At 42.2% G+C, this 13,700-nt stretch overlaps 1 protein-coding gene across 3 annotated transcripts in view; it reads left to right on the top strand.

Moving 5' to 3' along the window:
* GAREM1 (GRB2 associated regulator of MAPK1 subtype 1) overlaps positions 1-13,328 on the top strand; it is a 207,427-nt gene extending 194,099 nt beyond the window's left edge. The window contains exons 5-6 of one of the 3 annotated variants that reach the window (XM_016933497.3): positions 6,439-6,605; positions 8,059-13,328. In XM_016933497.3, the coding sequence (XP_016788986.2) occupies positions 6,439-6,605; positions 8,059-8,953 (1,062 nt within the window). In that variant the 3' untranslated portion in view covers positions 8,954-13,328. Of the gene's footprint in view, positions 1-6,438; positions 6,606-8,055 lie in introns of all 3 variants that reach the window. The other 2 variants (XM_009433843.4, XM_063795576.1) reach the window with 2 other exon arrangements.
* The last annotated feature ends 372 nt before the right edge of the window (positions 13,329-13,700 follow it).

Here is a 13,700-nt window from a genome sequence, read left to right as displayed (position 1 = left end):
TGCCGCCATAACTTCAGATTCTATCTATCATTAGAACACTGAGCTCAAAGTTAGTATTTTCAAAACTGACTTCCTCTGCTTTTCCCAAGCCCTGTTCTTCTAAATTTCTATCTGATGAATGGTACCAGTGTTTTGTTTCATCATCTAAGCCCACAGACCAGATCATCATTCTGGTTCTTCTTTTATGCCATGTTCTTTTATGTTCTACCTTTTGTACACTCATAATCCCTCCTAAGACTTTCTCAGTAAAATTACCTATGAATTTGTTCTTCTCCTGCCACCTTGAGTAAATTTATGGTGCTCCCATGAACCTTGCACATACTTGTCTTATCACACTTACCAGATTGTATTTTAATTATGTTTGTTTCCCTCCCTCATAAGTAATTCCATGAGTTACTCACTGTTGTATACTCAACACTAACTCAATGAGCACATGATAGGCACTCAATCTATTTGAACAAATAGCAAAGTGGAATTAATAGAGGCTGTAGGAAAAGAGAAGTGATAGCCATGTTGTTCAGACTTTCAGGGATGGTGGAAGTCGATGCTTGTGATCCCGGCCGTCAGCCCCCAGGACAGACACCTTTTACAGCTTGCTTTAAGCCCCCACTATTAGATTATTTCAGTTGCCTGAATATGCCTCTCTAGAAATATGCCTCATTGACTAAAGAGGATGAAGTTCGAGAAAGAACAGAACTCACCGTTTCTACCTCTTTAATAAATGAGCTTTCTGTTTAGCTCTGCATTCCTGATTTGCAATGTGAATACCAAGGAGACTTGTATCAACATCAGAGTAGTGGTGTCTCATGTTTGATGATAATTGAAACACTGAACATTTTAGAAAAGAGACAGACTTAGGCCAGGCACGGTGGCTCACGCCTGTAATCCCAGCACTTTGGGAGGCCGAGGCGGGCGAATCACCTGAGGTCGGGAGTTTGAGACCAGCCTCAACATGGAGAAACCCCATCTCTACTAAAAATACAAAATTAGCCAGGCGTGGTGGTGCATGCTTGTAATCCCAGCTACTCGGGAGGCTGAGGCAGGAGAATTGCTTGAACCTGGGAGGCGGAGGTTGCGGTGAGCTGAGATCGCGCCATTGCACTCCAGCCTGGGCAACAAGAGCAAAACTCTGTCTCAAAAAAAAAAGAGATAGACTTACTCTGAAGGAGCAAGAGGAGAGAAGTATGCTAGCGGTGGGGCAGCTGGGAAGAAAAGCTTTAGGCCGGGGAATTGCTCAGGAAGCGAGGCTTTGGGTACTCCGTGTATCCGCACTGTGCTCATTGACCCTGTCATCAACAGGACTTTGGTTCCAGGAGCTTCTCTGTGAATAGTCAAGGTACTCATAACCTGAAATTAACTACACATAGGCAGAGATCACCGTCATCTGCAATGGACGGTAACACCCACCTCAAAACAGAACGCCAGCTCTTCACTGAGCGTGAGGGTTGGAGGTTCATTCCTGATAATACAGGGGCCCCTCTCTCCTTGTGTTGCCAGTGGAAGTCCAGTCATAAACATTACATTGGAAATAAATAGAAAGGCTTTAGTCCATTAGGCACAATATAGTCCTTTAGATCTTCATTTTAGAATAGTCATTACTCTGGGGTGTGCTAGATTAAAGCCCTTCCTAGTTCAGGAATACTGTCACTGTCATTTTCACCATGACACTGTGTCAAAGGGTGGTGGTAGAGTTGGTGGTGGTCATATGTGGCAGGTCTTCTGGTGCCTTTTTTTCCCCTAGATTGACTCAGGGTCACCAAAAAAACTTAACATTCAGCCCAAATGACTTGTCAGTAATAATTTCCACATAAACATATAAAAGATATTCTATGGTATATGGGTTTTTTTAAGTCCCTTTTTTTTTTTTTTTGTATTTTTCGTGACATTTCTTAACATCTACCAGGCATTCTGTGTGACATGTTCATGCCAGGAGTGACAAATCCCCAAACTCTGCTATCCCCAGGATAATAACAACAAGGGATAGCTAAAATGGCAGTCCCTACATTTTAGCTCGCAGGCTCATTAAATATAGATGGAGAGTGGCACACAGAGTGTGTAATGTGTGGGGCTGGCCCACAGGAACTGGTGTTTAGGTGTGGTGGGCAGTAAAAACTAAACCAGAGAAAGGGGCAGGAAAGCACAGGGTGTGCTGGGGGGACACTGAGTCCACCACTTTGCATGGACCTGCGTGCCCATATAGACTAGGAGCAGTGGGAGAGATTGCTAGAAAGATGCGTGGGAGCCTGGTCGCACAGAGCCTTGGGTGGCAGGCAGGGGAGGCCGGCCTTTATCCAGGAATCAGAGGGAGCCGTCGGAGACAGCGAGTAACATGATGAGAGCCACATGCTGAGGTTTCCAGAAGGGATGTGCTGAAAATGTTACACTTAAAAGCTAAATTGAATATGAAGGAAAACTGGAGATAGGGTGATTGACCGTCTAGTCTTAAAAATTGCCTTTTATTGACAGATAAAATTCATCTAAAGCACAGCTACCTTCCTCCTGGATATAAATATCCTGCGTGAATCAAATCAAGAAGCAAAGAGTAATAGAACTGTTACTGTTCTAAGAGTAAGAGATAGGAACTAAGATGGTACAATAAGCCCTCACTCTGTCACTTCTGAATCCCAGAACGCATACAACCCACCACAGCATGTAATTCTTCCCTTAAGATGCAGAGAAATAGGCCATCATCGGAGCGGCCACCCATGCAGCAACAAGTTGAAAATAATAATGCCACTTGGAGATGTGTCTGTGGAGTCCTCAGCTGTGCCCACCTGCCGTGGGCTGCCCCCCTCACCTGCCTGGCGTAGTGCAAGCCACTCACTCTGTGCCTCAACAGAATGACACTCAAAATTCTTGTCATGAATGGAGTACCTTTAAAGTCATCCTTTAAAACAACAACAACAACAAAACACCTTTCTCTAAAGTGAGTTTCAAGTAAACCTAATTCTTTTACCTTGACCTCACATAACAACACCCAGACTGCCCTCCCATCACAACAGAAAAAAATCCCTGGCCTCATATTCTTGTTTCATCACTGACAACATCCCATCTCCTAAAAGTAAGAATCAGTTTGTTTCTCTCTCTCTTTCTCTCTCTCTCTCTTTCTCTCTCTCTCTCTCTCACCCACACATTAGTTCTTTAACTCCCTTCAGGAGTCATGTGGCCACCCCAAAAGCTCTATGTGTCTCAAATTCTGTCTTGAGCATCAACCATAAACACTCCCAGTTGGCCCTGGCTACCTCCTCACCAGGCCCTTTAGCTTAGAAATGCTTCTCTTCACTACTGCCCTCTCCTCACCATTGTGGGAAACCTATTAGCCCTTCAGGAGTCCCTAGTTATGAAGGTGGCAGAACCAGCTCTAAGTGACCTTGGGTACCTGGGGTTAATTATAAGTACAGGAAGAGGGGAGTTCCTTTAGGTCAAATTCAACTGCAAGTGGCTTCTTTTCTGAGTTTATAAACCTAAGTCAGCCAACTATTGTAAATTAAAATGCATATTGTAATTGACATCTGAGCATATTATAATTGACATCCCAGGTAAGTGTTTCCTAATGAAACGTCATATTTAGTGGCTAATTCTAAAATTTTGAAAGTGCTAAATTGAATCCAGCATTAACCATGTTTTCCTCATGTTCCACTCTAATCCAATATTGGGAAGTAACTAAGTATTTATTTTAAAATTGAAAAGTTAACTGACAGAGTCCTTATCGTCTCACATTTTCCATGTGCCCTATTTCTATAAACATAAATAGAACCAAGCACATCTGTAATAAAGTGACAGCCATCCACCCTAAATTCTATAGATATTCCCTAAGAAAGAAACACATCTGGCTACTGTGCAGTTCACTAACAAGACAGAAGGAAGATGAACCAAAGCCAGAAAGCGGGGTGGCCCAGCCTGAGCTCCGGCATCCTGGTTGGTTCTCAGCCTCTTAAGAAGACCCGCCTGGCTAAGGAGGGTGGATCACCTGAGGTCAGCAGTTCGAGACCAGCCTGGCCAGCATGGCGAAACCCCCTTTCTACTAAAAATACAAAATTAGCTGGGTGTGGTGGCGCATGCCTGTGATCCCAGCTACTCAGGAGGCTGAGGCAGCAGAATCACTTGAACCTGGGAGGCGGAGGTTGCAATGAGCCAAGATCATGCCATTGCACGCCAGCCTAGGCAACAAGAGTGAAACTCCGTCTCCAAAAAAAAAAAAGACCCCAGAATGGTGCAAGGGTCTTTCCTGGGCCAGCCCAGCCAAGCATTCCTCTCACGTCATTATCCAAACCTCATTTCCTCCCGGGCATCCTTTCTGCAGTCATCCACCACCTTTTTAAAAGCTCACAAGGGGAAAGCCTGCGTCTATTGTGGAAGAAATCTGCTGCTCCGAATATTTTCTTTTAGTCTAAAGAGCTTCTCCAGATGAAACTGTTCCCTTTCACCAACCCACTGGGCCCCAGTAACCAGGGCTGTGGGTCCTGCAGGTAGGAGCAGTGATCCCCAGCCCTGGGAAGAAATGCAGTTGATAAGACTTTTTAAATTGCTTCCATTTCATTTAGAGTTGGGTTTACTGGGCTACCCATAGCCATGAGTCTTCTTAATGGCTGGTTTTCTCTGGCAAGTGAATCAGGCCAGGGATGCGAGGTAGAGGTCCCGGGTGTGGTGTAGATAGTAGGAGATGCAGTGTGATAACATGAACCCATTTCATTTCCGCTTAAGCAAACTCAATACCAAAGCTAATAGGAGCTTGCTGTTTCATTGTCTTATCCCAGAGCTGCTTGGCCAGAAAGGAATTGAAAGTGAAGGTGAAAAACTTGGTGGGAACATAGCCTAAAAGTAGACAAGGTATGCATTTCAAAGCATAGCATTTTTGACAGAGTCAGAATTGGCTCTGTTAATATTTTTACCTCTATAGCTTAGGGTAGACTAGCAGAGCCAGGTATAAACTGCCCCCTGCTGCCTGACACGTAGAAGTACATGAAAAATGTCACTTCATTAGTAATTATATTCTGAAATGCCTGCAAGGAATGGAAGGCAAATTAGGGGAATGGCAGGCAGTCTCAGAGAAGCCATGGACAGCACAGATCAGCTAGATCCTCTCCAGTGTGAAGACGAAGGAAATGTGAGAGAGCTGGAAGCAGCTCTTATAAAAAGTACTTTTCGGATGTAGAGAGCCGCTTCATTACTCCTTCTGCAACCTTGTCAGTGTGTGGACCATGGTCCAGTAGCATCAGTATCACCAGGGAACTTATTAGAAATGCAGATTCCCAGGCCCCACCCTGGGTCAACAGAATCAAAACCTGCATTTTAAACAAGATCCCTAGATGATACACACTCATATTTACATTTGAGAAGCCCTTGCCTGGCTCAATGTCTCATACCTGTAATCCCAGCACTGTGGGAGGCCCAGGCAAGTAGATGCAAGGAGTTCAAGACCAGCCTGGCCAACATCGTCAAACCCCGACTCTACTAAAAATACAAAAATTAGCCGGGCATGATGGCAGGCGCCTGTAATCCCAGCTACTCAGGAGGCTGAGGCAGGAGAATTGCTTGAACTCGGGAAGCAGAGGTTGCAGTGAGCCAAGATGGTGCCGCTGCACTCCAACATGGGCAACAGAGCAAGACTCAGTCTTGAAAAATAAAAAAAATAAATTAAAAAAATTAAAAAGTAGCCCTGGCCAGGAACGGTGGCTCATGCCTATAATCCCAATGCTTTGGGAGGCAGCCTGAGCAACATGGTGAAACTTCATCTCTACTAAAAATACAAAAAATTAGTCAGGTGTACTGGCGCACACCTGTGGTCCCAGCTCTCGGGAAGCTGAGGTGGGAGGATCACCTGAGCCCAGGAAGCAGAGGTTGCAGTGAGCTGAGCTGAGATTGTGCCATTGCATTCCAACCTGCGCGACAGAGTGAGACTCCATCTCAAAAAAAAAAAAAACATCCCTGAACATGACTTCAGAAGGAGCTTTAGCCCTGGACCAGGTCCAGGGTTCTCTAAGGTTTGGATCAAATTGAATTCAGCTTGAATAATGAAAAAAACACAACCTAATAGAAGAGATGAATCCTCAAGTTAAATTTGTGAATGCCTTACGTTCTTATTTTCTTAATACTTCCTCTTTATCCATCCTCACATGTCACTAGCTCTTTAACCATAGACACTTTAACTTGCCGTATTTCATATTACTTTCTATATTTCAGCAGCAGCCAGCATTTGCCAAGCAGTTTCTTTCAAAAATCATTCTGTCCCAGCAAGTGTGTGACAGGCGTCTGATTTGCTCTCTGGCAGCCTCTGTGCTTCCCATCATTCTTGTTTACTTCAATCTTCTCTCTGCCATGCTTTACACCCTGCTGTTACGGTTTAAGAGTGTGACTTGAGCAAGTCTGCAGGATTGAGCTGGCGCCCGGTGGCATTGTCAGTCTGTTGCTAACCTGGAGTGTTCTTTTCTGCGCCAGGTCAGAGAAGAATGCCGGCTCCTGAACGCCCCACCTGTTCCACCCCGAAGCGCAAAGCCTTTGTCCACCAGTCCCTCCATCCCTCCTCGCACAGTCAAGCCAGCGCGGCAACAGACTCGCTCTCCCAGCCCCACCTTGTCCTACTATTCTTCAGGGCTACACAACATGTAAGTCTTCCTGCCAGGTCCCACTGCACGCTTATCTTCTCATCCACCAGTTCATGGGTTCTTGAAAGCATTTTCACGGTAGCCCTAACAGGCAGGGTGGTGGGAGAGGAAATGGCTTTTTAATTTTTTAAATAATTTTACTGAGTGAGCATGATGGGGCCCCTGTTTGTTTTGAGCTAGAATGGAAGAGCCAATGTCTTGGGAAGAAAAGATGCCACACCAGTCTGAGAAATTCAGAGGTAAAGGCCAACTAGATTCTCCTGGAAACAACCCGGGGGCTGCCATCAGTTCTCACAAATCAGCATCTGGTTCTTTCCACTTTGACACGAGCAGACAGCACCTTCAAGCAGACAACACCTTCGACCAGGACCTAAAATGGAAAGGGTCCCATTGGCTATCTACTCTGAATTTCCATCCAGACAGGAGTCCCCTTTTGACCATCACTGTTGAGTGGTCATTTCCTTTTGTCTGGATACTTCCAGTGCTCTGAGATCATTCTTCTGCAACACAGCTCATTCCATTGTTGGCAAGTACCAATACTTAAAAAAAAAAAACCCTTTATTATATTGAGTTGAAATCAACCTCTGTGTAACTTTCAATCATTTCTTAGGTCTAAAGAAACAAAAATAGGTCCATCCCATATCTCTTTGTCAACTCATGAAAATTCCGAGTCAGCTATGATAGAAGTCTTCTCTTCTCCAAAAGAAACATCCTTGATTCCCTCTGCTGTTTCCCCGACATCACTGTCAGACCCCTCACCGGCCTGCTCACCCTCCTTTGAGCACACTCTAGTTTCATGTTGCTCTTAAAACCCCCCAGAGCCTAAGCCACCGCTCCACATGTGCTCATTACAGTTTAAAGTAGCTCTCTTTGCAGGTACTTTTTGTTCTCTGGACATTTAAATCTTTGCGCTAATGTTACTCGATTGTTCAGAAACTAAGACAAGGATAAACATTTTATTTGAAGGATTTCCTCCTGCCTCAGACTTTTGGGTGGAAATAGAGTCACGGGTGGTGTGATGCCATCATGTCACTGTAGCACAAGCATGGCAAGCATGCACCACTCATTTACTATTCTCTCCTTCTACCCTCGCTCACTGCAGACATCATTCATCAATCATGGCACCTGTTGGTGCAGAGCCTACACATGATTTAATAATTTTCCTCATCATAAAGATCCAGGCACCTATTAACAATTATTTTCTTACTAGCTGAAATATTTATTTTATCTCCACTGTAGCATTTTAAATCATTATGTACATGTCTACAATTACCAATGTATTTTATTAAAGATTCTTTAAAAAAAAAAACCCAGTGAAGTTAGCAGGAATTTTATTGAATTCAAAACTAACTGCGCTTTTCTACTCAGCAGTAACGTCTATAAATAACAAAAGCCTTGGGATTTGGCTTTTTTCTTTTAACTGATTTCTCCTTCTGTGTTTGCTTTTAAGCAGCGTCACTAAAACTGACCCAAGTCCTTCTGAAAGCACTCCTGTTTCCTGCTATCCATGTAACCGAGTGAAAACTGATTCTGTGGACCTGAAATCCCCGTTTGGAAGTCCTTCTGCTGAAGCTGTGTCCTCTCGGCTCTCATGGCCTAACCATTATTCAGGAGCATCAGAAAGCCAGACCAGGAGTGACTTCCTGCTGGATCCAAGCAGGAGTTATAGTTACCCTAGACAAAAGACGCCAGGCACACCAAAGAGAAACTGCCCAGCACCTTTTGATTTTGATGGCTGTGAGCTCTTGGCCAGCCCCACTAGCCCAGTCACTGCAGAATTCAGTAGCAGCGTCTCTGGTTGTCCCAAGTCAGCCAGCTACTCTCTGGAGAGCACAGATGTGAAATCTCTTGCAGCTGGTGTGACAAAGCAGAGTACGTCATGCCCTGCCTTACCCCCCAGGGCTCCAAAACTAGTGGAAGAGAAGGTCGCCTCCGAAACATCTCCTTTGCCTCTGAAAATTGATGGTGCTGAGGAAGACCCCAAGTCTGGGTCACCAGATCTCTCGGAGGACCAGTATTTTGTTAAAAAGGGCATGCAGGACATCTTCTCTGCCTCCTACCCTTTCTCATCTCCGCTCCATCTCCAGCTGGCCCCCAGATCCTGTGGTGACGGTTCCCCATGGCAGCCACCTGCTGACCTATCAGGACTCTCTATAGAGGAAGTGTCCAAGTCACTACGGTTCATTGGTTTGTCCGAAGATGTCATATCATTCTTTGTTACTGAAAAGATTGATGGGAACCTGCTTGTTCAGCTAACGGAAGAAATCCTCTCAGAGGATTTCAAATTGAGCAAACTGCAGGTGAAGAAGATAATGCAATTCATTAATGGCTGGAGGCCCAAAATATAGCCAAATAACCCCCGGCCAGCATGGAACAAAACTGATCAATGCGTGTGCTAGAAGGGGTGGGCTGGGACACAATTTCATGTTTTTGCACTAAAAACCTTCTCTGTAAATAGGGATAAGAGAAACTTACTATGCAGATTACGTTTTTGAATGGTGAACAGGCTATTTTGTACATCAATAAAAATGCTGTACAGAACACTTGGAGGTGTGCCTTGTACGTCACTCAACAAACACTCAGCAGCTGCTAAAAGAAAAAAAGGCATGTGCAGAGAAATCATTCTTACCCAAGTAGGTTTATGCGAGAAGGTATGATATTTATTACAAAATAGCCAAAGCTGAAAGACATAAAAATCTTTAAAAAAAAAAAAAAAAAAACACTTTTGAACAACAAGTCCCTTCTTTCAGGAGGGTTGACTTTAGACAATTAACTATGTTCTGTGCTCTGTCATTCAGATTGCTTCTTGCTAATTGTTTTACTCTTGTGCCTGAAAATGTTAGTGATACGAATTGACACTTTAATGTTGTATGCTTGGTGGGGATCTTTTTATCACAAGGCATTTTCCAAGAGTCATATGTTGATAAAGGGATATATGTTGTCCTTAGAAATCACACAAATCATGACCACAATAATTTATCTGTAACTGCTGCTAATTTTATTGAGCAGAGAAAAAAGAATATACATATATAAACATGTATAGGTGCATACACAATACACCCGGATATGTTTTACACGTAATTTTGATTCTGATATTTTAGATAACATCTGTTCACTTTTAAACAATCTGTTGAGGTTTTGGGACTGTTATCTACATTGATTCTCTTAGGAATAGTGGACAGAATGACTCCAAAGATTCTCAGAACCTTGTCTCTTGAAGCTCAATCTTATTTGGGTTCATCACTGAAAACTTAGAACAAATCAGTAAAGAGTCCTGTATTGAAGAATTAAGTTTGAGTTTAAGCCCACTCACTGCAGGGCTGGTTTTTGCATGTAATACTCCCATGATGTCTGGGGAAATGACAGTTTCTGTTGAATTATAATTCTCCGGTTTGAGGGTCTCCTTCCCCTGGTGTCTGATGGCGAGAGGTCTGAAGAGCATTTGTCAGAGTACATTAGGCATTCTCAACCTACTTCATGCTTTACGAGAGCTCAGAAATCAGACGCACCAGCCTTTATTATTATATATGCTACATCTGTTGAGTATTTTAAAAATACCAATAAGAGGACTTGTTTATTTCATAAACCACTTCTTCCCTCTCTTTCAAAGAAAATACATTATTACCATACTTTTACATTAGTCTGAGAATTTTTGCTAAATATGATTAAGTATTCCAAAATATAATGGCGTCATTATTCTTGACTTTTTTAGAGAATATACATCTTAAGACTGTATTAGTTCTCGGAGCAAGGCATCATCTACTCCCCCGCACCCGAGAGTCTGGCCCCAGATTCCAGATTTGCGGACAGCCCATGACCGAGGTGCACACAGTGCCCTCTTGAATAGGAAGGTCAGCCAGTGAGGCGGCAGCATAACTTGCAGGATGGACTTATATCTTACCATCTCTTCCTGCTACCAAAATAAAAAAATAAATTGAAAGACAAGACCCACCAGTCTAGTTTTGTAGACCTGTGAAATATGTCTTTATTTCTTGGCATTAGAAGAAAGATATTTTTAATCCATATCGTGGTTTTAGAGTTGAAGTGAATTGATACCCAATTTTCCATCTTAGATCTAATTTTCCATCTTAGATCTCCTTTATCAAAAAAAAAAGCATTTTTTTTTCCTCCTAATGTGTCTCCTAAAATGTAAATACTATAGGCAAAAAGAGTACCCTGTAAAATTCTCACCCTGGAGCACCTCTTCAAAAGTCACAGATGATTCAATGAGGAAGTGCTGGTACTGCACTCACAGGACATGAGGCCTATGAAGCTTTCGTGTTTTGAAAGCATCCTTCTGTGTGAGGGGGACTGCCTCCCTTAGTAAAGTAAACCTCTCAGAACTTCTTTTTAAAATAAAAACAGACAAGATGCAGTTACTAAGCTGCAAGTTTTCATTGGCAAACCTAGCTGAATCCGTTTTAAAATACTTAGCACTCGGACACAATTCTCAAACTCAGGAAGAAGGAACAGAGTTGGTTTGGGTTTACTATAAAGGTTGCCTCACATAAACAACTGACTCCTTTTAGCGTTTTTTTTCTTTTTGTAAAAACTTTACACAAAATAGGGTTTTAAATTCTTTTTGCTTGTTTTGGACTTGGTGTATTTTTGTCAGGTTTATATTGATTGGCAATGCAGAGACTCCTTGAGGGCAGGGACTGTGGCCTTTGATTCACTTATGCTACAGTCTAGTATCACTACAGTGCTGAGTAAAAGACACAGCCCCTGCCCTCTTGGAGATCATATTGTTTATATTTGAAATCTCAGTTGCTAAGAGTATGTATGTGTGGGTAAGAAAGACGTGAAGTCCTCTGGGCAGCTGGGTATATGGAGAATTACGTGTGTCCTGTCCTTAAAACGTCAGCCTCTATTAAGGGGTACAGAACACCCCAAGATCACTAAAACTTGGAATGTGTTGGAGGCAGAAAGTATCTCTCTCATTGCCTAGTGTTGTTGTTTTTTTGTTTTTTGTTTTTTGTTTTTTTTTACTGACCTGGAATTCTTTTAATTGTAATAAATATCTTCTGTCACAAATAAATGCCACAAATAAATGAAATTGCCATTCCTAAGCTGAGCACCTGTCTGTGAAGGACCTTGGTGTCCTGACTGGACAGAGCATTCATAGCTCCAAGAGAATCATGACAAGATATGCAAAGCAGGGATAATAAGGAGAAAGCCCTTCCCTTTCGAGAAGCCCTTCCCTTTCACAGCCCTTCCCTGCGATTCTGCAGTGAAAAGTGATGCCCAGAGATCCACACACAGAACCCTTCTAACCAGCCAGGTCAAGACTTATCATCTTATCTCCTCTGGCAGGTCCCCTGTAATCAAAAGAGAGGAAGTGTCTATCTAAACAAGACCCTTTTGGGTCCTTAGATTCATGGCAAAAATCATCATGGCCCCCATCAGAAAAGAAAATCAGCAATAAACCAAGCCAAGCAACTAAAATGTATAATGCGGACCTGACTCATGTTGGGAGGCAGAATTCAAACACTCACAGATCAATCTTGCAAGTTTTCTCTTCTTTAAGTTGAGCTGCTCAACTTTATGAACTGTGAAATTTACTTACATTCTTTCAACCCACATATATCATTGCAGTTTATGAAGTTGCAGTGAACTGCCCATTCAGCTAAATTGCAGTGTTTATTCTTGTCTCATGTCGAAATTCAACAATCTTATGGGAAATATTATGACAGTCCATTCCAACTGTTTTCAGACACATGCATAAACAGTCTCTGCTCACATTCCACAGCCACCTGCATGTTATCCATACAGCTCCCTGAGAAGTCCAGGGATGGGAGGTGGGGTGTGGAAGGATGGAGGGTCCTTCATTTTCTAAACACTTTGTATAAGTCACTACTCATCGTGCCTAGCAAGTATAAGATTAACATTTTGAATAACAAACTGGAAAACAAATAATCCTTCAAAGAACCTAGCGAACTGTTCAAAGGAAATTTTAATTTCAGTCTACCAGAAAAGTTAAATCTGTTGTTGGACATAGGGGGCTTTCAGAAACATGCCTCTTATATCAATTTCCACTATCTTTCAAGTTACCTAAAGGCACCAGGCTGCTTGAGCAAGAAGAATAAAAGGCCTAGAGTGCAAATTATGTGAAGTAGTTTTTAGATTGTGGGATTGTAATAATATGGGATTCTCATGGTTACATCATGTTAAATCACACTGTTCAGTCTTTAAAACTTGGTGTTTTAAAATTTGTCTCATTGTGATAGCCAGAAACAAGGAATAAACGTGATTTCAGTTTAAACTATATACAAATATCTTCTGTAATTTTGCTGCTCTAATTTTTAGGCTATAAATTTTGTAATAGAGCTTATCAGATCGCAAATTTCCTTTGTTTACAATCTCATGTAGTAGGGCTCAGATAATTTCTTAGCTATAAACCTTTTCTCCCACTCTCATATTAAGTTTCATTTAAAATATTTAAGCTAAGCCTAAAAATTGAAATCAGTTAAGAATTTGGAGAGTTTATCTTAAATGGAAATGGTGTATTCTTTTCAAAGAATTTTGTAACCATCTTTACAGTTTCTTTGCTTGGAAAACTTGGGTTGTTAACTACCAGTTAACAATGGCATTACTTTCCAAAACGTTATCTAATGGGCCCAATGTGTACCTCAAGATAAACACAGTATGTTATGTCTAAAAATTTCCTTGTCTGTTGATTTAAATGGTTCTGAAATGTCTATAATAAAGAAATTTTCAAAGTTGCTTTTCTTGCAGTTGTTCCTCAGTGGTCAGACCTAGTGCATAGTTTTCTAAGGACTTGTTTCCCATCCTCACTTAGGAGTAGGGAATTTGGAGGGAGTCCCGATACTGCAAGCCCATTCTGTATTAATAAGAGATGGAAGACTGTGGCTATCGTGCATAGTCAGAAGATGCGGGTAACTAGGTAACTTGATGGCATACAGATAATCCAGGGCCTGTGTGGTCAGGAGATAGTGCAGAAGATGAAATAGATAAACTGGTGAGGAAAAAAAAAAAAAAAAAAAAAAACCCTGGTCCAAAGATAGTTGTCTCAACTGATCGTTCACCATCAGTTACAGATCAAACTCCTTGTTCTACTCTTTCCCACTCTCACTA

The sequence above is a fragment of the Pan troglodytes genome, chromosome 17 (assembly GCF_028858775.2).
Source record: "Pan troglodytes isolate AG18354 chromosome 17, NHGRI_mPanTro3-v2.0_pri, whole genome shotgun sequence".
Taxonomy (NCBI): Eukaryota; Metazoa; Chordata; class Mammalia; order Primates; family Hominidae; genus Pan; species Pan troglodytes.
The sequence above is the reverse complement of the archived record's forward strand: the minus strand, read 5'-3'. Positions and strand labels throughout refer to the sequence as shown.